This window comes from Sabethes cyaneus, chromosome 2 (genome assembly GCF_943734655.1).
Source record: "Sabethes cyaneus chromosome 2, idSabCyanKW18_F2, whole genome shotgun sequence".
Taxonomy (NCBI): domain Eukaryota; kingdom Metazoa; phylum Arthropoda; class Insecta; order Diptera; family Culicidae; genus Sabethes; species Sabethes cyaneus.
In genome coordinates this window covers 204,345,602-204,371,224 of record NC_071354.1, presented here as the reverse complement: position 1 = coordinate 204,371,224, position 25,623 = coordinate 204,345,602, and the positions used below count along the sequence as shown (strand labels likewise).

Sequence of the window (25,623 nt, the reverse complement as noted above, 5' to 3'; positions counted from 1 at the left end):
CGAGGTGAAAATGCTAGGGGGGAAAGAGGAGTTGGATTGCTGCCGAGCCCAGGGGCACATGCGGCCCTGGTGAAAAGGAAACCGATTAAAGAAATAGTAATCGTTGCCAGATTTAGAACACGGGTTCGAAACCCGTGCTATGTGCAACAGATGCTACCGACATGCAGGAGAAAGAGAGTGGTTGCGAAAATCCCGAACATCCAAATCCACTTGGGCAACTTCAACGCGAGAATTGGCTTAAATAAACAACGTGGACCTTGAACGCATCATGGTCTAAGAGAGATGAGTGAAGACGGGAAACTGACTGTCTGTTTACAAAAATGTGTGGTAATAACAATATGGTCATTGGTGGATCGCTTTTCCCTATAGACCAGCATATAAAGTCACGTGGGTTTCCCGCAACGGCCGAACAGAAAACCAAATCGACCACATCTGCATCAGCCAAAAATGACGAATGAACTTTCTTGATGTACGCAACAAACGCAGCGCAGATATTGCACCCTACCATCACCTTGTTATCACTGAGATACGTTGGCACGCCGCACGTGTCCAACGATGGGAGGAGACAGTTGGGTGCCGTTGTGACTTCCGCCGATTGGAGAATCCTGAGGTGAAAAGGGCCTTTGTCAAACAACTTGAATCCCAAACCTCGGAGTGGCCACCTGGTGGAACCGTTGAAGAGTAATTGACCAACATCAAGAACGCCTTTATCACGACCTGTGATGAAACTCTTGGTAAAGTGGACAGCGAGCGGAAGGAGTGGATTTCGGATGCACCTTGGGGGAAGATCGATGAGCAAAGAGAGGCGAAAACCGGCATTGAGTGATCGCGAACCAGATCGGATAAGACAGCTGCCCGTCAACGATACGCCGAACTGGAGAAAGCTGTTAAACGAGCTTACAGGCGGACTAATGGATTAAACTCCTAGCCGAAGCACGAGAAGCCACCGCCGCCAATAGTTATATCCGTTTGTTGAACGATATTGCTGCTGGTTTTGTTGATCTTTGACAGTTGAAACTTGGAAGAGTCGTTCAAAATGTTCACTCTATCGCTTAAGCTGTTCTGTAGCTGACCAGCTCTGCCATTTAGCGGTATCTTTGTATTCATCTTGGCACCACTAAGGCGGCGAGAAATATCGTTCAACAAACGGATATAACAATTGGTGGTGCAGCGTATAACGTAGTTAATCGCATCAACTGTCGGAGGCGCCATCACTGGGAAAAAAATTGAAGCTGCCATCAAGAGTATAAAACCCAATAGAGCGCCAGGAATAGACTGTTGAGCGATCTCAAAGCTGACCCATCTTTGTCAGCCTAGCTTTTCGACACGATCGGGTAGCCGCACATGGCCTTTGCGGGATGCGTAAATTGTCTTGTTTACACTACTTACTTACTTACTCATCCTAGTGCGATGTCCCTCAGGATTTGAACTGCATTATAATGTTCCGCCAACTAACTCGGTCCATGGCTGTCCGTCTCCAATTTCTCGACTGTCCCACACTTTCCAGGTCATGCTCCACTTGGTCTAACCATCGAGCACGCTGCACACCTGTGCGTCTGGTACCAACAAGATTTGAGGCGAAAACCATTTTTGCGGGGTCGTTGTCCGGCATTCTCACATGTCCCACCCATTGAACCCTTCCAGCATTAGCAACTTTCTGGATACTGGGATCGCCAAAGAGTTGCGCTAGCTCGTGGTTCATCCTTCTCCTCCATACACCGTTCGCACATACGCCGCCAAAGATAGTCCTAAACACACGACGTTCAAAAACGGCCAGTGCTTTCAAGTCCCCGTCGAGCATTGTGTACGTTTCGTGCCCGTAGAGGACTACTGGTCTTATTAGCGTTTTGTAGATGGTATTTGATACGGGGGTGAAGCTTACCAGACCTTAGGGTCTTGTGGAGTCCGTAGTAAGCACGACTACCGGTAAGAATACGTCTGCGTATTTCTCTGCTGCAGTTGCTATCCGACATCAACGACCCGAGGTATACAAATTCGTCTACCACCTCGAACTCGTCCCCATCGTCTACCACACTATTGCCTATGCGAACTAGATCGTGCTCGGTTCCTCCTGCTAACAAGTACCTACTTGGTTTTAGAACCTTTGGCTTTAACACTTTTGAAAGATCTGTCACAGCACAAAGATTTGGTCTGTTGTCGATCGCCCGTCTACAAAACCGGCTTGGAAGCTTCCCACGAATCTGCTTGCTATAGCGGCGAAAGATGAGCTGGAAAAGCACTTTATATGCGGCGTTGAGAATGGTGATCGCTCGTTAGTTTTCACATTCCAACTTGTCGCCCTTCTTATATATTGGGCATATTAGTCCCTCCTTCCACTCCTCCGGTAGATGTTTTGTTTCCCAAATCCTGACTACCAGCCGGTACAGACAGGTAGCCAACCTATTCAGATCCATCTTGATAAGCTCCGCTGCGATGCCATCTTTACCAATTGTCTTGTTGTTCTTGAGCTGCTTGATGGCATCGATCACTTGTAAAGGTCACTTCTATTGTGGGGGCGACGTTTATTATCTAACAAAACGTTTACGTTTCCTGAAAACTCACACTCTATTCTCCAGATCAGATGCTGTGGGTCTTACGCGCCTTCTTCGGTACCTGTTACCGGCGGTTTGTCCTCTACAGGCTAACAGATTCGAGAGAAGATGCGAAATTTAGTTCAGGGTGCATCTTAACCCTCTCTGTCCCAAGAGTGTTTGATCACATGAAAAAGATGTTAATAAGCATTTCGTTCAGTACAACTATATACAGCTAGTAAAAGAATGTTTTTACTACATTCTACATATGTTGCTGCTTCGTCGTAATTGCCTATTTCCGTCCTATCCAACCCAAATTATTAAAAATATCAGCATTTTTATGACACACAATGCAAAACTAGTTATACCCTAATATTTTAGTTTGTTGTCTATCATACGCGATCAATCAAAGTGAGCTAAGATCTATTTACTTGCTTTTTATCATTAAGAAGTCCTACCAGTCAATTTTCCTACGTTTTTTCGTGCGAGGAAGAAGAAAATGTCGACTAATCGTTTTAATTTCCGTCATTCATAAATGAAAATAACTCTCGCAAGGCATTGTCGTTATTCTACAGCCAGGAAAACTTGCCTGATCTGCAGAAATTTTGCAGAATAACATTTGTCATGCCGTCCGAATAACAAATACATGCGCGTTAGCTCTGTAAACGTTGTTGTGATTTTTAGTTCGGACTGTGAAAAATTTTGATGGACGGATTTTAAAACGGTACGACGAATTTAAGAAATAAAGTCAGTTGCGTAATTTTAATAATATGCTTCGATAATCGCTTTTCAGTGATTTCAAAGTTCACGGATCGGAAGGTAAGTGTGTTTTAGTCAAATCAGCACAAGAACTTTTGGAGTATTCATTAAATCCATCCAACAGACGATGAAAATTAGAATGGCTTTACTTACTACGACGGGAATTAGAAATAGGCTCTATTTAATCGACTGATTTTAGTAACGGAAATCATGTACAGCTGTGCTATCATGGGACAGAGAGGGTTAACTATCGCTAGGTAGTGGTCCGAGTCAGTTTTAGCGCTTCGATAGGATCTGACATAATGATGTCTGGGATGTTCAGTCAATTAAAACGTGGTCAATCTATGTTTGTCTGATTTGGTGACCTCCAGTATACTGGTATAGAAATGTATACTGGAAGAATGTACTACTTACGACCAAGTTATTGGAGGTGATATAACGTCTTGATGTTATGAGCGCTATTACGTACAAGTCATGTCTAGTGTCACTTTGCCGATGATGCATTTGTTAAAATACCAGCATTTGATGCTCAAGCAGCACATTAGAAAACTAACTAACTAACTACCCTTCTTGACCTTATGCTTTTATATTCGACAGACTTCGCAGTTAGCTGTTTGAATACAGAATAATTGCGGAACCAATGCTATTGTGCAATCTCCATCCAACCCTATGTTCATCACATTCTCCTATCATTCTTATAAGCAGCGTGGGTGACGTCCAAGGTCCAACTCGCAGTACCATAAGAATACTGGAGAATAAAAAAGCCGAAGCTGGTACATAATACTGAACACTGTCTACATACGGCCAGTGTATAAAGGCACTTATAATCAATTATGGTAGTAAATTATCCACCTTCATTAGCAACTAAAAAACTCACGAACATTCGATTTACAACGGCAATATATTTCACTAGTATATTTTACCCATTTTTTCGACAAACAGATTTTTACACAATTTGAGCTCACCCCTTTTTTGTCTGAATCATTGCAACTGCCATTCGACTGGTTTGATTCACTTCACCGCCGGCCAACAATACTACTAGCATTCCGCTAAGTGACATCGCTGAATACAGTTTGCGAATCCAACCGTCAATTTGCTCGATCTTGGCCCGCTTTCCATCAACGCTTTCCAAATCACTCTGCTTTAGCTGAATACAGCTAAGATTGAAATCGTAGTTAAGACACTTCTCGGCAGTTTTTTCAACAACTGCTTCATCACTGGGCAATTTCTCGAAATTTAGTAATTTTTTTACCTCGCCATTTTCTTTGATTGCCTCTCCGAAGTAGCTTTCGAAGTTGTACAAATTCTCGGCATTGGTTATTATAGTGGATTTCTTGTTTTTCTTACGAGCGTGTCCAAACAGAGTCGCCGTTATCTCAGAGGCGTTAGCATCAACATCCATGGATTTCACTTCATCTTGTGTGGCGATACCCACCCGGTTGGCCTTTTTGTGATAGGTTCGTCGATCCTGCAACCACTGATCGCCGAAATAGATGTTTTTCGAAAGCTTTAGCTTAACCAGTTCCAACGAGGCTGTACAATCTTCTATCGAATTATGACCTTTGGAAGAGCACTGAATCTCCCGCTGAAGAAATTTTTTTGAAAGTATCTTAAGTTTCGACTTTGAATTAGCGGTACCGGTTACGTTGTACAGAATACTGGTATCGATTACGTATGGATGCATTATTTTCATTGCATTCAGATCAAAGTTTAACGATTGGCCAACCAATATCGCATCCGGTGGAAGCTTGTTCCGTAAATCTTTATGCACGTCCTTCAATGTTTTAGATACGTTTTTCATCAATTCTGGCGTAATTCCCGAAAACTGAGTGAGGTAATCGACGATTTTGTTGTCAGGTCGCACAAGAGTCTCGTAGAATTCATCACCATTCTCGTCAATGATCGACACTCGGGTCAGCTCGGAACCAATACTCGTTTTACACATTTCACAATCCAGTGCGAAAATCGGAGATTTTGGGGTTACTGGAGCATAATGATCGTTGGTGCTAACGTAACCGGCATATCGATGCTGAAGACTTCCTGTAGAAAAAAATACAAAAAACTCAATAGAAAGTTTACCCCTTGAAATTTTAATAAACGAATAACAATACAATTCATTAGATTCTGTGATGGCTCATAAAATTTTTAAAATTTTTCACTAGAATAAAAGAGCAACGCCAGCACAACTGCGGCTCAAGTATTGTGTCAACTGTTTACATTTACAGAATAGAGCTTATCGCGCGATAAGCACTTTCGCTGCGCAAGTATAAATTTTCTGCATTCAACGTATAGCATAAAGCTTGCTACTCACCGGTCAACGGTAGGGGATAATCCTCATTGATCATTTGTATCGGTGACAACAGCAGTTGTGTGCGAGGAAACTTGTCTCCCGGTGGTAAATCCATGTCGCTGTAATCCTCCTCCGTACCATTCGCGGATTCATCGTTGGCAGATCCGATATTGTTAAATATGCTTTTTCTAATCAACAGATGATTTTTACAGGCCAACATAGCTGCCTCTAGCGTACCATATTCGGCCAGAAGAATGTCTTTATGGCTTTCACTTAGCGGTACACATGCTAACTCCTCAACCAGCCGATAACTAGGGGCTACGATATGCAAAATGTTGCGGAATATCTTCTTACATTCCTTGAAGTCTGCCTCGTGCTCAACGAAATCATCCAACGTTAAACCCTCTATTAGCAGCACAACCGTATGTGTCAGCTTGGAGAATTTTTCTACTACAGCCCACCGGCTCGGATTCATCGGAGAATCGGAACGCAACAGCGCGGTCATTAACAAACCTTGAATGTCATCCAGCAACAGAGGAACGCGATCCTCCGGCGCAGTCTTAACAAGGGCTTCTTCACCTGGTTGCCTTAGGCACACTTTGGACAAGTTTTTCATGTCTAGCTTATGATTCACTGCTGCTTTTACCGTCCGGTATTCCGCGTTCGAAAGCTTTTGTTTTTTTGAATCTGATGCTTCTGAAGCCGATGCTCCAAGATCTCTTCCGGCAACTTGCATTACCGCTGCAAGAGCAAGAATTTTGCGTTTCTTTCGTTCCAGTCTTTGTTCGCGTTTTGAGCTAACGATACAACCGGTAGAAGGACGCAGTTCGGCAGACACTTTTTTCATTTGGTGCTAAAGAAAGTAATAAACCAAATTACATTTACCAAAAGTGCAGGGCTTACAATATATATACCGAACAATGAAAAGCAGTATTCCTTACCTGTAGATGTTCAAAATTTTCTTTTGAATTGAACTGATTGAAAGAAAATCGAAAGAAAGGAGCAACACAGAGACAGAACAATCACATTTTGTAGACATGTGAAGTCACACTTCACAGTTGCCTGTTGCCAGCTTAATTTTTCTCATTTTCTTTAGGTGTTTATAAAGTTTAGAGATACTAGAGAGTCGTAATCTTAAACCGAAAATTCCAATCGAGCAGAATCAGGGGTGACATTGCGATTCTCGTTTCGATTCAACGGGATGGCACGCTACTCTGGAACAAAAACCATGGTATCTCGCACAATTTTGCAGAAAACGCATGCTTTTTGTAAGTACCATGAAAAAGCTATTCAAATTTACCATGATTCTAGTACAAGTAATATGCTCTCAGATAATTTTACCACCTTTCATGGTCATGTCTAGTAATTTTGACTACGATTCTGTTATTTTTGTTATGTATCGGGGTAACGCCGAACGTAACGCATAGTAATTTTGACCAGAACACTGCTTAAGCTAAACAGAAATCTTTTCTGCAAAAAATTACTGGTGTGTCCTCTTAATTTTACCCTCTAATAGAGCTTTCCAGTTATATGTGTATTGATGCTTGAAAATTAGGCAAACAACAACAGTAAACAAAAGAGAAGCCTTCCTTTGTCACCAAGGTACAGAATGAATTTCGTCTTCCGCTGGCTTAAATACCAGCAAATTTTCAAAATATGTACTCTGCAGTGTGGCAAACGGAGAAACACAACTAGTAATCGCTATTTTTCGGTTTGTTCCTCCAGCATCAGCTGTTCCCTAAAATGAGGTAAACATCATGTATATATACACGCGTATTTCGTGATCGCTAGTGTGGGTGCTTGAGCTATCAGAAAGCTCTAGTAACTAGAGTGACTATATACAGAGTGGCGACAAGTAATCCCAAATGTATGCAATGCGGCTTTTCCAAGATTTTTCTTTCTCTTTCCTGCATACGCGTTGGATAGGTCGTCTGCTCGATTGGAATGACAGTGACAGATAATTATCAATCCAATTTTGACATTGTCACCACTCTGTAATATAGTCACTCTAATAGTAACAATTACCATGATTCTTGTTTCAGTGTTCGTGCAGTTTCAAGCAATTTTCCAATAGATCTGGCATCTCTGATAACAACACCGCGACCACCGCGACTTTGAGTGCGATCGGACCGCGATTAAAAAATATAGTGAAAATTATTATATATTGTGTTGTAAATCAGTGAAAAGCATTTTAAGTCTAGCAATTTAATGACCAAAAAGTAGTTGCAGTTATGGAGAACAATTCCGAGGTAATTAATTTCAACTAAATCTGACAAAAATTTTGTTTATTTTGCTTCACGTAATTGACAGCAGGCTAATACAAATCCGGTGACAATGCTTCCGCCGCCTCCTCCGCCACCGGGAATGCTACTGGGGGGTCCAAATTGGCCTGCTGGCCAGGAACATCCATCTTTAATTGGACCGCCCTCCGGAATAGCACCACTGATGGCAACTCCTGTGGGTCCACCGTCACTAATGGGAGCCCCACCGGGTGTCCCTGGAACGATAATGGGTGCACCGCCTGGAGTAGGCAACCCTCCATTGATGGTAACACCAGGAAATACGTCTCAAATGGGTCCACCTGGAACCCATCCGCTACCGGTGGAGGGAAATTCGAATGATCCTAGCAAGAATCCGCCAGCTTTGATGTCACTAAACTTAGATAATCCAGAACAAGAAGCTCCGAAAAAACCTTCTGAATTGGTTCTCCCGAAAGCGTTGGAAGATGTTTTAGCCCTTAAAACTCTTCGTGCTAAAGAGTTGGGTGCAGAGGAAGCGTTGGCAGCTGCCGGAGCGGTTGTGCCAGTCACATCCATGCCTCCTCCTCCTCCAGCTGGAATGATGAGTTCATATCTTGATATGGAAGGCGATTCCGACGATGATAACATTGAAGGAACAGTACCCCATTCATCGACCATATCCAAAGCTGAAGGACGCGTCGACCGTAACCGAAGGCGAAAGCAGCGGAAGAAAGATAATCGTAAGGCTCGACGGGAACAACATGCTCTTGTACTGCAACAACGAGAAAAAGAAAAGGAATTGCCATTGAAAGCACCTGTGCAAAATGGTACAAGTGATAAAAGCAAGGAGGAAGAAAAGGTAAGTTGAATTGAAGGCGGTGATGTGTTATGTAAAAAATTGTTTCTTTCAGGAAACTGAAAAGGTAGCTGAAGAAAAAGAACAGGTCGAAGAAAAGGAACCAGAAAAAGACACAAAAGAAGATACTGACAAAGGAAAAGATAGTGAGAAAGACAAACAACGGGCTAAAGCTAAAGACAAGAAAAAAGAAAAGGAGAAAAAGAAAGACAAGGCCAAGGAAAGTACTCTGATCGAGGACGAACTTGATAAGATAGAGATCGAATACATCCCGGAAAAGTTAACGATCGCAGACCTGGCTCCAATGTACCGTCAGTTCTACCGTGTGTTCGAAATATTCAAGCTTGAAACAAAACCGAAGGAAACGGCTAAAGCAGAGGCAGCAGAAAACGGCGAAAAGGCAGCAGCCTCCAAGAAACCAACCGAGAAGGACGAAGATGAAGACGACGACGATGATGCGATGGACGTGGACGACAAAGACGAGAAGGAGAGAATTTCTAAGCGAAAAATGAAAAAGTTAACGCGCTTAAGCGTGGCTGAGTTGAAACAACTGGTAGCTCGACCTGATGTAGTTGAAATGCACGATGTAACGGCTCGAGATCCGAAGCTGCTGATTCAGTTGAAGTCGCATCGCAACACGGTGCAAGTGCCCCGCCACTGGTGTTTCAAGCGGAAATATCTGCAAGGAAAGCGAGGTATCGAAAAACCGCCTTTCGAGCTGCCAGCCTTCATCAAGAAAACGGGCATTATGGAAATGCGAGCTTCACTGCAAGAAAAGGACGAAGCCAAAACACTGAAGGCCAAAATGAGGGAACGTGCCAGACCCAAAATGGGAAAAATTGACATCGACTACCAGAAGCTGCACGATGCCTTTTTCAAGTATGTTATATTTTTCGAAGATGTTATCAATAAATCTGAGTATTTATGCTTTTTTTGTAGATGGCAAACTAAACCTCGCATGACGATCCACGGGGATTTGTACTACGAGGGTAAAGAATTCGAAACCAGGTTAAAAGAAAAGAAGCCTGGTGATTTATCCGAAGAACTACGAGTCGCATTAGGAATGCCAATAGGGCCTGCTTGTCACAAGATTCCGCCGCCGTGGTTAATCGCTCAGCAACGCTACGGGCCACCACCCAGCTATCCTAACTTAAGGATTCCCGGTTTAAACGCACCGATTCCGGAAGGTTGTTCTTTCGGTTATCACGCCGGTGGTTGGGGTAAGCCACCGGTCGATGAAAATGGTAAACCACTGTACGGTGATGTATTCGGCATGAGTGCCAGTGAGCATGATGTAAGCCTAGCATGAAATTTATTCTGATGCCTTCAGTATAATTTTTATTATTTTGTTCGTTTCAGAATGGGCTAGGCGAGGAGGAAATCGACCGAACACAATGGGGTGAACTGGAATCTGAATCGGAAGAATCATCCGAGGAAGAGGAAGAAGATGGCGAAGACTTAACTGCACCACCCGATGAAAGCGGACTTATTACGCCGGCTGAAGGTTTGGTAACTCCGTCAGGTTTAACAAGTGGCGTACCGGCCGGAATGGAAACTCCAGACACAATTGAACTACGCAAGAAGAAAATTGAAAGTGAAATGGAGGACAACGAGACTCCAGTTCTTTATCAGATTATACAGGAGAGACGTAAAGAGCTCATCGGAAACGCGATGATGGGATCTACGCATGTGTATGATCTGGCCGGAGCGACTGTTGCCGGTGCCGCCGGTGGAGGAGTCCGCGGTGGTCGCGCCGGAGCAATCGATCGCGAAGGTATGGTTGAATTGGCACTGGATCCTTCGGAATTGGACATGGATAATGAAGCGATGGCGCAACGGTACGAACAACAGATGAGAGAGCAACAAAGCCATCTCCAAAAGGAAGATCTTTCCGATATGTTGGCGGAGCACGTGGCAAGACAGAAATCTAAACGTAAACGTCAACAGACGGACACTACTAGTAAGCAACAAAAGAAGTATAAAGAGTTTAAATTCTAAGCCTTCAAACGCTGGTTATTATTATTTGCAAATGCTATCATATATGTATCTTTAATATAGGAAAGTTTCCTAATAAATACCGGAATATTATGCTACTGGAAAAAACTTAACACAATTTGTTCAAGTTGAAGAATTAACACCGAAATAGTAAAACATGATATTTTCAGCTATTAAGCTGCTAATAATGTTAATGGGTAGAGCTAGCTGGAAAGAGCATCAAAAGCTCTGGTTTTCTGGAGCTCCTACCTAGCGCTTCCTCGAAGATTAAAGTTAAACGATGACTATCGACTGTCACACCTGGAAATGCACGATGTACATACCTACTGGAGCAGTTCTAAGATATCCACGAAAGAGAATTTGGCCAAGTATCGACGGGCGCGAAATGAGTTGACCACGATCCTGAGGAGGAAAAAACCCCAGAACGAGGACAAGACACTCAAAATCCGCTAAATTTTGATCGAAAGCGGAGAGTTACTTTATTTATGATGGTACTCTCCGTTTTTTTTTTTTTTTTTTCAAAATTTAGCGGATGTTGAGTGTCTCGGCGCCTCTGTAATCTAGTCTCTGTAGGGCTACACCAACGTCCTGACAGGAAGCCATGTTTTTATGACTAGAATCACACCTTGCTTCCCACACGCTTTACACGAAGCTGAAAATAATACATATTCACCTAACCTATGCTGGTGCGTACGCTTCACGAGCACTCCCTTATCCATAGCAAAGTTTGTTGTGGGCTCGAAACGAAGCCGGCTCAAAACAACAACAGCGTGCCGGCTCCCGATCTCGAAGAGATCCAGCGAGAAATTCGTCAGCTGAAGAATAATAGAGCCGCCGGAAAGGACCGACTCTAGCAGAGCGCTAAAAACTGGCCAAGAACCGCTAGCAACGGCGGTTCATTGGATAATGTCTAGGATTTGCGAAGAGGAGAAACTACCGGAGGAGTGGATGGAAAGTGATTCGGCGAGCGGGCATTGTCCTAGCCTTCGCAGACGATCTCGACACTAGAAACCTTGGGACGGCGGAGGCAATCTACGCCAGACCAAAAACGTTGGCTAGGAGGATAGGGTTACAAAGGTTACAAACCAATGCGTCGAAAACCAAATATATGGTAGGAAGAGGCTCCAGAGAAAGCAACGTTTGCCTCCCGCGGACAGTGACTGTTGACGACGATGAACTGGAAGTGGTTGATGAGTTCATATATTTGGGATCTCTGGTCACCGCCGAAAATAATACGAGTAACGAGATTAAACGACGCATTCAAGACGCTTTTCCCTCCGCAAGACGCTTCGATCAAGGAGCATACGCCGCCGCACAAAGCTGACGAAGATACAAAACGGTAATCAGACCGATAGTCCTAGACGGCCTTGAAACAGTAACTTTGCTTACGGAAGACATACGTGCACTTGCTGTATTTGAACGACAGTTGTTGCGGACTGTTTTTGGCGGAATACAAACGGAAAGCGAAGAGTGGCGGAGGCGTATAAATCACGGGTTACAGGCACTGCTTGGAGAAATTGTACACCTGGCGAAAGTTGGGAGACTACGGTGGGCCACGTCGCAAGGATGCCGAACGAATGTGCAGCGAAATCCGTTCACAATGAACTGGCGACGAGTAACCCCCCAGTTAACCATTTAGTTTGTATAACTCGATTGCAACTGAGGTATACGAAATCATATCTGAACGAAAAAGTTATATTTCACGCCATATAAGAACATATATGTACCAAAGTGGAGGCGATATACGTGCGAAAATCTTGACAACTATTTGTAATTCTATTTTGCGCAGTTTTTATAACACGCAACTAAATACTCCTGAATATATGATTAAGATATAATCAAATATTGCAATTGTCTATCCTGCTTTATAATTCACAGTCATGAATTGTATATGAAGACACGCACGACTGCAAAACAACTTATTGTTCACTTCGATTTGACATACTCTAATCATTATACAATTCTAATGTGAAATTGACATGAAAACGATTTAATGTTAACTTTCTTTTACGATTTTGTGTTATCTGGGCCAGGACCGAGTACAATGAATACAGCAAGAGCCACCCCGGCTCTCGGCTGGTAAAGTAGTAAGGATGAGTTCTACGATAGTCTTGAGAGAATCTATAGAGAGTACCCAAAACATGACCTAAAAATCAAGAGCAACATTTCAAATAGGCCGAAGTCAAAACTGACAGTTTCGAGAAAATCGATGTTGAAACTTGAGCATCATTTTTAAACTCCTTATTTGATATAAACAGTGTTGCTTAGAATTGAATGTCACATTATGATGCAAAAACATAATAGTTTAATGTGTAATGCAACAACTAGCAGAAAAAACATTTATTTACTTTGTAATTTGCAAAAATATGCGTTTGGCCGTTGTCGGAGATCATTCGGTAATACGACTTTTTCATAAGGCTGATTTGATTATCAATTGTTGATGGGGCCTTTGACATGAGGCTTTTATTTACTGTCAGTGGTGATATGATTTTGGTGTTGGGTCAGTTTTTAGACAGCGTTTCGCGTTTGGCCTTTTTTTATCGCGTTGTTTTCAAGCGCAATGGCTAGAAAAGGTTAAAAATTCGTAACTGGGACACCGATCAGCTTTATTATTTCTACTAGAAAAGTTGGGGTTTAATTTCACCGGCAAATCTGCCACCGTTGAACAGGTTTGTGAAGCGTGTTACCCGTGAGGTGCGGCAGTCGCTATTGGTAGTGTGAAGCAGCAGCAGTTCATTCATTTAGCATTTCTAACTCACCACAGCGTGCAAGTACATCACGCCTTGGCAGTTCAGCGATAGTAAATGTCTCGGGCGCGCAACTAACGAACTCTGTCCGGTTCCTCCAGAGGTGATATATATATACAGCGAAATAGCTTTTTTCGTGTAAGCCGAAAAGTAACTTAAATTTTTGTTGCCGCGCAGGCTTAAGTTCTAAACATGTCGTGTCTGTGAATGACCGTGTTATTTATGCAGGTAGCATCGTAGTTTTTTTCGGTCGTCCGTCGAGTCTCTCGCGTGCGGCGGGGATCATCTTCGCAGCAGCAACTGCAGAACTGGCTGTTTCTAAAATATTTAATTTGCACTGTTAACAATTGATTACCAGCGGAAATTCAAAAATTGTGTATTTATTACTTACTAAACGTACTTAACCGGAGATGGCCAGTGATTATTCGCCACTATGCGTTGAAATCTCACAACAAAAATAGGGCCGAATGCAAAACAAAACACAAACTGCGTATAGGCTTTTTCATACAGAAGGGCCGAAGCACAAAATGAAAACTTTGTTGCCAGTTTTCACATAAGGCTTTTTCAAATTTGCTTTTTAAGATTCATAAAGTTTTCAAATCGCTATAATGTTTGGTATTATTATAGATACTTAAAACAGCTTTAAATATAACCAAAAAACCAGTTTTTTTATATTTTGCACTTGGGCCCTATTGAAATGTTGCTCTTGAAATCATCATCGGGGATGCAAAGGCGCAGATCAGAAGCGAAGCACGATATGTTTCAGATCGCGTGGCAACTGAATAAATACACCAGAAAGCGTGATTAATTGGGTATTTTAGTGGTATATACATTTCCACATATTCTGACAAGATATCAAGAGCAACATTTCAATAGGACCCAAGTGCAAAATATAAAAAAACTGGTTTTTTGGTTATATTTAAAGCTTTTTTAAGTATCTATAGTAAATACAAAACATCATAGTGATTTAAAAACTATATAGGTCTTAAAAAGCAAATTTGAAAAAGCCTTATGTGAAAACTGGCAACAAAGTTTTCATTTTGTGCTTCGGCCCTTCTGTATGAAAAAGCCTATACGTAGTTTGTGTTTTGTTTTGCTTTCGGCCCTATTTTTGTTGTGAGATTTCTACGCATCGCAAGTGGCAAGTAGCAAGTAATCACTGGCCATCTCCGGTTTAGTACGTTTCGTAAGTATTAAATACACAAACGTTTGTGTTTCCAATAGTAATTAAATGTTACAATGCAAATTAAATATTTTAGAAACAACCAGTTCTGCAGTTGCTGCCACGAAGATGATCCCTTCCGTACAATTGCGAGAAAGACCCATATTCGAACGGGCAATAAAAACAATACGTTGTTTAAATACTTTTCACCTGCATAAATAACACGGCCATTCACAAAGACGACACGTTTTGGTACTTAAGCCTGCACGGCAACAAACATTTACGCTACTTTCCGGCCTTTCCGGCTCACACAAAAAAAAGCTATTTCGCTTGATATATGTATCACCTGTGGAGGGACCGACCGGAGTAAGTTCATTAGTTGCGCGACCAACATTTACTATCGCTGAACTGCCAAGGCGGGATGCACTTGAACGCGGTGAGTTAGAAATGCAAATGAATGAACCGCTGCATTGCTTTAAACTACCATAGCGACTGTCGCTGAGTATGAAACGGAAGCGGTAACTGAAGGCTTATTCTGCAAAATAGTTTTCACGTATACAGAAAAATATCCACACACTATCACCTTTGCTAGAAATTAAAGATCCAGAAAATTTTCGAGATGATTATAAAGAGGACACATCAAACAGCGGTGGATGTCGTTCATGACGTGGAATCTTAATTTGAGCTAGAAGATTGCTGCTAATAGTCGCAAACTAACTGGAAAGGAAATTGTTATTGTATGATAATACGCTGACCGGGTCGGATTTTAAGTTCCTGATAGACCCGGTGAACTGATTAAAAATGTACGGATAGATGATTCGCTTTTGCAGCATATTGAGGCTCTGGAAAATCCGATCGAATGACGGCGATGAAAAATATGTGTCGAAAGCTTTTGATTGGCGTTGATGAAAGAACAATGATTTAGAAAATTGTCAATTTCTCAATAAGAATGCCAAAATAAACATTTTTTCTTGAAGAACATGAAAATTATATTTACTAAAAGTTGTAAAATCCAGTTTTTCGATGGCAACGAGACCAACATTTGAGTCCTCCGCGAAAAATAGGGTAAAAATACATGGCTTGCAACCACCATACATGTTTTTACGGTGTTACTGGAACGCGAAACGATTCCAACTTGATCCTGATAAATAAATCTTATCAAGAATTGACCTTTCAAGTTGGCCTTTAATGGTTTTAGAGACAGCAAGTTTTAAATCCTAAAGGTACGTTTAGATTGGCAACATGTGGCACGCAACTTTTTCCAAACTGTTACCTGATGTTTCCATGCAACTATAGCAACATATCACAAGTATTTAGATGGCGACAGAAGCAACGCTTAGCAACAACTAGCAACATGTCGCATTCCGCATGTTGCATTCCACATGTTGACAAGAAATTGTCCGGTCTAAACGCACCTTTAACGTAAATCGGCAAATTTTTCTGCATTTCACGGGTAACAGGTTTCGCTTCACAAAAGCCTGCTCAACGGAGGTGGCAGATTTGATGATGAAATTAAACCGCAACTTCTCTAGTACAAATAATGAAGCTGGCCGGCGTCCTGTCCTCTGTCCTGGTCAAGAATTTTTAACCTTTTATAGCCACTGTGCTTTAAAGCAACTCGATAAACAAGGGCCAAATGCAAAACGCTGACTGAAAATCGGCCCAACACCAAAATCATATCACCACTGACAGTAAATAAAAGCCTCATGTCAAAGGCCTCAACTACAATGGATAATCAAATCAGCCTTATGAAAAAGTCGTATTGCCGAAAGATTTCCGAAAACGGCCCAACGCATATTTTTGCAAATTACAAAGTAAATCAATGTGTTTCCTGCTAGTTGTTGCATTACACATTAAACTGTTATGTTTTTGCATCAAAATGCGTCATTCAATTCTAAACATAACTATTTATATCAAATGAGGAGTTAAAAAATGATGCGCAAGTTTCATCATCGATTTTCTCGAAACTGTCAGTTTTGACTTCGGCCTATTTGAAATGTTGCTCTTGATATGATGCCATTCAATCGCTACATGAAGACTTTTCCGAATTTGACTAATGGAAGTAATGAAAAAAAAAAAAAAAAAAATTTTATATTTGAAAAAAAAATTTGGAATAAGACGATAGCTTATAAGTAAACCACTTTTCTTTTTAGCTCGCCTTAGACAACACAGTGAATAGATACACTATGGTCATCGAACGATACAGGTTTCATATGAGAGCTTTAAAAGCTCGGTTAAAATGAAGAGCTCTATCAGAGAGATAGAAGAGAGGGAGAGAACTTCTGACATCAAGTCAATCAATCGGCTTGGTTGATATCTGTCAAACAGCAAATCATTCTAGTTTTGATTTTTATTAATTTTTTCATCGAATTTTGACTTAATTGAAATAAAAAAAAGAACTGCTAGATTCAGGAAACGACGGGCTATCAAATAAGATAGAAAAATCCACTTTTTTGGGAAAATTAAAATACCCAATTCATCACAAAACAGCAGGACGAAAGGGAAGAAGATATGAGTGAACTGTGGAGAAACCTCCATCGAGCCTTCAAACAACTACGAAAGAGGTGGTAGGCACGACGCACGGAAAACAGAGCATCAGCTGGTTCGATTCGATACCGAATGTCAGCGAGTGACAGATGAGAAGAATCAGTACAGGAGCCGCATGCTTACTGGGGCTACCCGTCAGAATAGAGAAAGGTATAGACACATTCATTGCTAAATTCCGCCTACAAGGTGCTTTTCCGCATCGTGTTCTGTAGACTGAAACGAAGCCCTTCGTTGGGGTGTACCAAGCTGGTTTTCGTGAGGGTCGCTTCACACGACGGATCAGATGTTCATTCTGCGTCAGTTACTAGATAAGTTCCGAAAGTAAAACTTGCACACTCATCATCTGTTTGTGGACTTTAAGGCGGCATCCGACCCAGTCAAACGAAATGTGCTGCGGCAAATACAGCCTGAATTCGTTAATTTGGCCATGATTGCACTCATACCGTCAATTGACAGATACTGGCGCCCTTGTTTACATTTTGGAAAACTTTCTTTTCCGTTTATAGCGAATGTAGCGTGTGTTTTAACGTTTTACAGGCATAATAGCTTTTAAATTTAGTCGTAATGCTGTTTAAACTCGGTTTAAATCACAAACTTGCCGTTTAAACAGCTGAAACTTTTTTGGAATCTGCGGTCTGTTTGTAAACAAGGGCGCCAGTATCTGCCAGATGACGTTACGATCATTTTGCGATGACGTCATTTTGCCATCAAATGACACCACATGGTGGTTTATTTACATGTTTTTTGTCACATCCAGCGGTTTCGATTTGGAATTTCGTGAAGGATTACTGCGTCAGGTGCTTTAACCCTTTATAAGGCCGTGGCAATTTAATTGCCACCAACGAAAAATATTTATTTTGCGTCTATAATGACATCAATATAATTATAGAAGCAAAATAAAAAATGTTTGTTGGTGGTAATATAGTTGCCATTGCCTTATAAAGGGTTAAAATCACCCCATCGACATCTCTATATCGAGCTGCAGTAAACGTCAGCGACAGCATGTCCGGGGCTCAAAATTTGACAGCGGGCCCAAATCAGACTGCTCGCAGATGAGTGAAACGCAGTGCTGACATGCTATCTCATTTTCGCACACACGAGATGTTGGCGGCGAAAACATGGTTATCTGCCAGGGGCTTGGTTAAAATGCATGTAAGGTACTTTCTCTTAAATAAAAACTATAATTTTTTATCATTATCTGCCGGACAAAGATAGAAAACTCAATTCAAGCTTTAACACCATGTAAACAAACCACCAAGTGCTGTCAAAAAAGTGTGGTTAGGACACCCCATCGGCAGGCAACCATGTTTTCGCTGCCAACATCTCGTGTGTGCGAAAATGAGATAGCATGTCAGCACTGCGTTTCACTCAACTGCCAGCAGTCTGATTTGGGCCCGCTGTCAAATTTTGAGCCCAGGACATGTTGTCGCTGACGTTTACTGCAGCTCGTTATAGAGATGTCGATGGGGTGGGTTAGGAGCTCCCGTGTAATGATCTACACGCTTAAAAAATTTAACCCGCGAATGAATAAGATTAACTCAGAAATGAGTGACTTTCAACTCAAAAATGAGTAAAAACCGACTCACTATGACAAAAAGTGGAACAGCCCAAAAATTTGAGTAATGGCAATTTCTCAATTCTGAGTAGTTTAGGTCGACCTCATAACTGAGTTAAATTTACTCGTAATTTGTGTAAGTACTACTCAGTTTTGGGTGAAATGGCACTCATTTTTGAGTAAATATTGCTCATTAATGAGCTTCTACGGTGGAACTCATAAAGGGAGTAAGAGTTACTCAAAATAGTGTGTAAAATATACGCATGTTTTGAGCTGTTCCACTTTTCGTGAAAGTGGGTCAAATTTTTTAAGCGTGTATAGACCAAATCAAGGTGACGTCATCTGGCAGATACTAGCGCCCTTGTTTACAAACAGACCGCAGAGTCCAAAAAGAACAGCTGTTTAAATGGCAAGTTTGTTGTTTAAACCGAGTTTAAACAGCATTAGGACTAAATTTAAAAGCTATTATGCCTGTAAAATGTTAAAACACACGCTACATTCGCTATAAACGGAAATTTGGTCTATAGACCAAATCATCATACCGTCAATTGACAGATACTGGCGCCCTTGTTTACATTTTGGAAAATTTTCTTTTTCGTTTATAGCGAATGTAGCGTGTGTTTTAACATTTTAAAGGCATAATGGCGTTTTAAATTTATGCTAATGCTGTTTAAAACAACAAACTTACCGTTTAACAGCTGAAACTTTTTTGGACTCTGCGGTCTGTTTGTAAACAAGGGCGCCAGTATCTGCCAGATGACGTCACCTTGATTTGGTCTTACGCCCGTTTGAGAAATTGTGCCGATTTATTTTAAAACTGTCATGCAAGATAGAACACCGATAAAATTGCTCTAATAATTTTAAAGACGCAGCTGTCAAACCGAATTTTGTCAGTTACTTTGCCTGCCCCTGCCCGGATCGAATTCGAAATCCAAGAAACTTTTCTTTACTGTTTTCTGTTTTTTGTTAAGTTACATACATATTTGAGAGCTTGTTTTCTTGCAATATTTTTCAAAAAAATGGGGGACAGTAATTTTCTCTCCGCATACAAGTTAATTAATTCACAATTAGTCCAAAACAACCAGAAGCACAAGGAAGAGATTAGAGACAAAATTGAGATGATAAATCAGTTGAACGATCAGCTCTTCAAATACCGAGAAGAAAACAAGACGCTTCGAGATATGGTAAGTTTTATAATGTTTTGTGTAACAGTTACAGCAATAATATTTGCTCAATGGCAGGTACAGAAACTGCTGGAGCAGTTTAAAACCATAACCACGATTATGGTTTCGGTAAGGGATCAGAGTGAATCTGTTTTCAATATTGTTTATAACGAGCATGCGATGAAGGAGACAGAAGAACAGATGCGTCGACCAATAGCCGGTTTAATTTACGAACGACGTCGAATTGAGTGTCCGCCAGAAGTTGATGAAGCAGCTATTATTGAGGGCGAGGACGAAAATCGGTCAATGGAGGACTACCGAACAGCGGTAATGGAAGAGACGATTGAAAATAACCAGGAACAGATCGGTTCATTGCCCAAAAGTCCAATGTTGAAACGATTGGAGCGAAAATCCCGAAATCGTAGCGTTGACGAGTCGTTCGAAACAATTGATACGAATCATGTGGTGGAAGCTGCACGCAAAAGTCGAGAATATCGGCACAGTAGAGATTCGCGAGAAGGCAAATATAGCAGCGGAGAAGAAAGTCTTCGGGAAACAACCACCTCAGAAGCTATGGATATCACGCAAACAAGTGTACAGGCTAAGGTTTCAATAGAAGAAATTGCGAGCGACGAAACACCTAAAGTTCAAGGTAATGCCAAATTTGCAATTTTTAATATTGTTTTGATACGTCGCGAAAAAGAAAACAAAATTTAAGCGTTAAATATTAAATTTCATTCCAATAATTTTGCCTTGTCTTTGTTTCAGTGATCGATGGAAGTTCAACGGTTCGCAACATTTTTGAAACGAGCAGTTTTTCTGAGAAATCAAGTTATAGCAGTATTCAAAGCGACGTTAATCCGCCTACCGACCAGAGCCTTCGGCCTACAACTTTGAAACGTATAGCCAGTGAATCCATGTTAAACACATTAACCGAGCAGGAAATAAATAAGGAAAATGATGATGGCACCAATGATACCATCTCAAATGCAACCTGCTCGACACCACTAGCTAAAAGTCGGCGTGTAAAGCGTGCAAAAGCCGCTTTACTGTCTCCAACATCTCCAGTGCCTATGGTGTCTTTAAAACCACTGACGAAAGCAAACCTTAACCAACACAATATATCATACGAGGCACTCGTAATCAGAACAAATAAAACTATTAAACAGGACGACTTGGAACGCAGCGAGCAGGCCAGTACAGAATCGAACGACTCGAAGAGGCCCCGACGGAGAGCGGCACCGAAGGTGCTGAAGGAACCAAGAATAAACACTAAGCTAAGGCGGACATAAAGATAGGAAGATATTTAAGTTTAAATAAGACTTCAATTTTAACGCTCACATGTCAGGGCAGAACTCACGTACGATCTTTTGTGAATTATATTAGCAAAACTTAGTTATACATGCTGATAGCGTCACTCCATTTTCTTTCTAATCGAAACATAAGTTTACGATATAAGAACGTTTCAATGAATTGTACTATAATACGAAACTGACTGGTTGTTTTTAGCTATTTTAATGCAAAGAAACTTGCTCTTGATTTTACATCTATTCGAAAATTCCGTGCCGTTTGCGGTTAACAGTGGAGTGCACGTCTACAACATAATGTGGTATTTAACCTGTTTTGGAACCTTAGAGATAACCACCCTGCCGTCGTAGCTGAGAGATGCAAATATCCACGGATCAGTGTTGCTCCATTCCACACAGTACACCGAATCTTCGTGCTGGTCGAACGCTTCCAGTAAACCATCCGACAGTGGTACCTTGCTCTCCGAATCATCCCTGCTTTCATAATTGTCTGAGCTTACGCTGTGAGCACAGGTAAGCAGCACTTTGCCGTCACTGCTGCTGGACAGCACAAGCTCATCATGGAATGTATTGTATCGCACGCTCCAAATCCAATGATGATGCTCGCTGCTGGCAAAAACATGCTCCTTCGTGTTGCGAAAATCCCAGATCTTCATCACGCCGTCGTCGCCACCGGTAACAATATGATACGCCTTATTCTGGTTACAGTCCAAATCACGAACCAGCTGACTGTGGGCATCTTCAATAACCCAGGCACAATGATTTGGCTCACGAATATCGTACGATCTTATGCTGCAATCTGATAACGTTATGAACTGATTACTTTGATGGAAATAAGACCAGCGCCCGCCGGAAAAGCGAGGAGAATTCTTTGCGTTGACTTCCGCCAATAGTTTGGTTGAAGCCTCAGATCGATTGAAAAGCAATAGTTTTCCATCGATCACAGTGCACAGCAATGAAGGATCCGTAGGATGAAACTCTGTAGTTCGTATCTCGGTTCCATATCCGTCGGTTTTCAAGATCTCTTCATCTGCGAATTTCAAGAACTCCTGGTCGTCTTCTCCGGAAGTAAACTCCTCAGGTAATTTCAACAAGGCTGTTTGCATTACAGCCTGGGAGCCCTTTAAAGTACTATAGCAGGATGCAATAATGCGGCCATCGTGAGGGCTTGCGTTTAGTTTCCATACTTCGCCAAGGGGATGCGAAAATACCTTAGCATCTAGTGCGGTTGTATTTTCATTTACATCCACTACGTGTAGCTGGTTGTTCGGTTTAAGAGATTGCGTGGCGACGAAAAATCGTACAACTTTACTGTCTTCAGCTTGCAGGGCGGCTAGCGCACGAGCCTGTTCGGTGTAAATCGATCACATTCGAATAAAATTTAGTTAATTACACCCTACTCACCTGGAATTCTAAACCATACACTAGGGAATTATTTTCCTCCATTGAGATAAATCATAAACGATATTTTTGCTATTTTAATGGTTTTTATTTACCTCACATCGACGAAAAATGAATCAACGGAATCAACAATCAAAGAGTCAAGTCTGACGCAGGGATGGGAAAGTTGTAAAATCGATAATATCGTTAAGCTCAAAAACCTTTGCACTCACAATCATTTTCACGTTGGAACTACGTGAAAAGTTATGTGAATTGTGAATATTGTCAATTACAAGGAAAATTGTTCCAACCACAGTGCGATATCGCTTATAAAAATGCTATTTTGCATTAAATCGTTTCGGTATCTTTGGCGCACTTTTTCGTTATCTTCCAAGCAATAAGTGCGCCGAAGATACCGAAGCGATTTAATGCAAAATAGCACTTTTATGAGCGATATCGCACTTTGGATGGTACAATTTTCCTTGCAATTGACAATATTTTCCGCTCAACATTTTTTACACGCATACCATTGTTTTTAGCCACCATTCTCCAACTACGTAAACCACTTTGGGAGAAAAGGTTTTATGTGTCGACGCATTATAAACCAGCAACCCAGTCTACAAAATACCGTTACGAAGACGGTTTGTCCCATCAACGAAAACGTCGATCGGCTCGATTGCCATAGTTATCGCGGCATTACACTGATCTACGCGCCAGCAAGGTGCTCTCTCAGATCTTGTTACGTCGTCTATCCGAAAAAAGGATGAGATTTCGTATAGGTTTATTGTGCTCAGATCAAATTTTCTAACTTCGACAAATCCTCTAGAAATATCAGGAGTATGACGTGCTTGTGCACCATATTTTCATGGATTTCAAGGCTGCATACGATACAGTCGAACGTGCACAGCTATGGCAAATAATGCACAAGAACGATTTTGCGGAAATGCTGACGCGGCTGATCAAATTTACCCTAGAGTGAATGGTGTGCTACATGTACGTTTCGGGGACACTCTCGAGTCCCTTCGAATCGCGCAATGGAATGAACTGCCTTGTCTGCTATATTACATCCGGATCCGGCAAGCGGGTATCGAAACGAGAGAAACGATTTTCAGCACAGGTAGCCAACGATCTCGCCATCAATACTAGAAACCTTGTGACAGCGTAGGCAATCTATGCCAGTCGGAAAACGGAAGCTAAGCGGATTGGGTTACAAATTAATGCGTCGAAAACCAATTACCGTGTAGCCCCGTTGGTATGATCTTCTTTAATCTGAACATTTTTAATCTATACCCCGGTGTTATGAATGCGTTCACATTAAAAACCGATCAAGCGTCATACACAATTGAGGTTAAAGCACAGCGAAGTTAAAGTTGACCGGGTAAATTGAAGAAAAAAAAGCAAAAAAACTTAATGCGTTTCCTCTTGCTCAAGAGTTTTCGCAATATAGCTCATATGGAACTTACCTCTCTCCAGCACTCAAAATAAACGATTTTAGTCGAAACTGCCGAGCCAATTACCTCTTCTACAAACTGGACGTTTAGAATTAACGCATGTTTGAAAAGTTTTCAAAACGTTTGTTTTCGTCAAATCAAAACAACAAGTTCATAGGGCGCGCATCTTGCGCGTATGTGAAAATGAATAGAGTACCCAAATATTCAGATTAAAAATGAACTCGCCCAATCAGAACGAGGTGTTTTTCATATTAGCGGGGGTTGAGTGTATATGGTACCTGAAATTAAATAAAAAGGAACTTTCCAATTAAATTCTACTATGTGTATGTATATTTATTCGCGATAATGTTGCGCATAAATGTACATTGGAAAGTTTTCTTTTTTATTTAATTTCAGGTTTCGTATCCTACTAAGACGCTCCAACAACTTAATACTTAATTCAATAAGGTAGCAAGACGCCCCAGAGTAAACACCGTTCGTTTCCCACGGATAGTGACTATTGACGGCGATGGAGTGGAAGTTTCGTCCAAAATTTTCCATAGCTCTTGTCGGTTTACGCTGTCATATGCGGCTTTGAAATCGATGAACAGGTGATGCGTGGGGACTCGGAATTTGCGGCACTTCTGGAGGATCTGCCGCAGGGTGAAGATTGGTCCGTTGTAGACCGACCCTCCATGAAGCCGGCCTGGTAACGTCCCACAAATCTATTGGCTATTGGCGATAGTCGATGAAAGATGACTTGGGACAGCACTTTGTAGGTGGCATTCAGGGTAGTGATTGCTCGGTATTTATCACAATCCAGCTTATCACCTTTCTTGTAGATAGGGCAGATAACCCCGTCTTTCCACTTCTCCGGTAGTCGTTCCGTATCCCAAATCTTGACAATCAGTTGATGCAGACAGCCGGCCAACTTGTCCGGGCCCATTTTAATAAGTTCCGCTCCAATGCCATCCTTTCCCGCTGCTTTATTGTTCTTCAGCCGCTGGATGGCTTCTTTAACTTCCCTTATCGATGGGGGTGGCACATCTTCATTGCTTGCTACAGTAATGAGATCACTTCCTCCGCTATCATGGTCTTCCGCCTGCACGCCATTCAGGTGTTCATCGTAGTGCTGCTTCCACCTTTCGATCACCGCACGATCGTCAGTCAAGATACCTTTATCTTTATCGCTGCACATTTCGGCCCGCGGCACGAAGCCTTTGCGAGATTCGTTAAGTCTCTGATAGAACATCCGTGTGTCGTGAAAGTGGTACAGCTGTTCGAGTTCTTCGCACTTCTTCTCCTCTTGGTGGCGCTTCTTCTCCTTGAAGAGTCGGGTTTGCTGCCTCCGCTTCTGTTTGTATCACCACATTCGGATAGGTGGCTCTACGCAGCATTTGTACCCACGCTGCGTTCTTCTCAGCCAATATCTGCTGGTATTCCTCGTCAAACCATTCGTTACGTCGATTCGGTGCCACATGGCCTAGGACGTTCTCCGCTACGCTGTTAATGGCTGTTTTCACGGCATTCCAACAGTCCTCAAGAGGGGATTCATCCAGCTCACCCTCTTCCGGTTGCGCGGTTTCGTGATAACGCGTAGCTTTCGGCGACCTCCGGTTGCTTCAGTTGCGCTAGATTATAAAATAGCGGGCGCCGGTATC

General features: G+C 41.9%; 4 protein-coding genes and 1 long non-coding RNA gene across 6 annotated transcripts; 3 read left to right on the top strand and 2 right to left on the bottom strand.

Annotated features, from left to right (window-relative positions):
- Positions 1–4,180: 4,180 nt before the first annotated feature.
- Positions 4,181–6,620, bottom strand: LOC128738685 (uncharacterized). Its single transcript, XM_053834004.1, has 3 exons — positions 6,522–6,620; positions 5,602–6,433; positions 4,181–5,330 (listed from the first exon to the last, which is right to left on the bottom strand). The coding sequence occupies exons 2-3, from the start codon at positions 6,425–6,427 to the stop codon at positions 4,252–4,254; spliced, it is 1,905 nt and encodes a 634-aa protein (XP_053689979.1). The 5' UTR covers positions 6,428–6,433; positions 6,522–6,620; the 3' UTR covers positions 4,181–4,251.
- A 1,058-nt stretch (positions 6,621–7,678) lies between these two features.
- On the top strand, positions 7,679–10,767 carry LOC128738684 (splicing factor 3B subunit 2). Of its 2 annotated transcripts, none has more exons than XM_053834003.1 (5): positions 7,679–7,829; positions 7,894–8,679; positions 8,732–9,555; positions 9,616–9,970; positions 10,036–10,767. In XM_053834003.1, the coding sequence occupies exons 1-5, from the start codon at positions 7,812–7,814 to the stop codon at positions 10,672–10,674; spliced, it is 2,622 nt and encodes an 873-aa protein (XP_053689978.1). In that variant the 5' UTR covers positions 7,679–7,811; the 3' UTR covers positions 10,675–10,767. The 2 variants fall into 2 exon arrangements, with proteins under 2 accessions (XP_053689978.1, XP_053689977.1); XM_053834002.1 differs by having other exon boundaries at positions 7,891–8,679.
- A 3,283-nt stretch (positions 10,768–14,050) lies between these two features.
- On the top strand, positions 14,051–15,559 carry LOC128734627 (uncharacterized). The gene is made up of 2 exons (XR_008411984.1): positions 14,051–14,604; positions 14,678–15,559. It is a non-coding gene; the product is annotated as an uncharacterized LOC128734627 (long non-coding RNA).
- Positions 15,560–19,672: 4,113 nt separating this feature from the next.
- LOC128734865 (uncharacterized) lies at positions 19,673–21,326 on the top strand. The gene is made up of 3 exons (XM_053829246.1): positions 19,673–19,866; positions 19,924–20,497; positions 20,614–21,326. Exons 1-3 carry the CDS (start codon positions 19,702–19,704, stop codon positions 21,135–21,137), a joined length of 1,263 nt encoding a protein of 420 aa, XP_053685221.1. The 5' UTR covers positions 19,673–19,701; the 3' UTR covers positions 21,138–21,326.
- LOC128734866 (EARP-interacting protein homolog) lies at positions 21,188–22,663 on the bottom strand. The gene is made up of 2 exons (XM_053829247.1): positions 22,557–22,663; positions 21,188–22,498 (listed from the first exon to the last, which is right to left on the bottom strand). Exons 1-2 carry the CDS (start codon positions 22,596–22,598, stop codon positions 21,440–21,442), a joined length of 1,101 nt encoding a protein of 366 aa, XP_053685222.1. The 5' UTR covers positions 22,599–22,663; the 3' UTR covers positions 21,188–21,439.
- Positions 22,664–25,623: the final 2,960 nt, after the last annotated feature.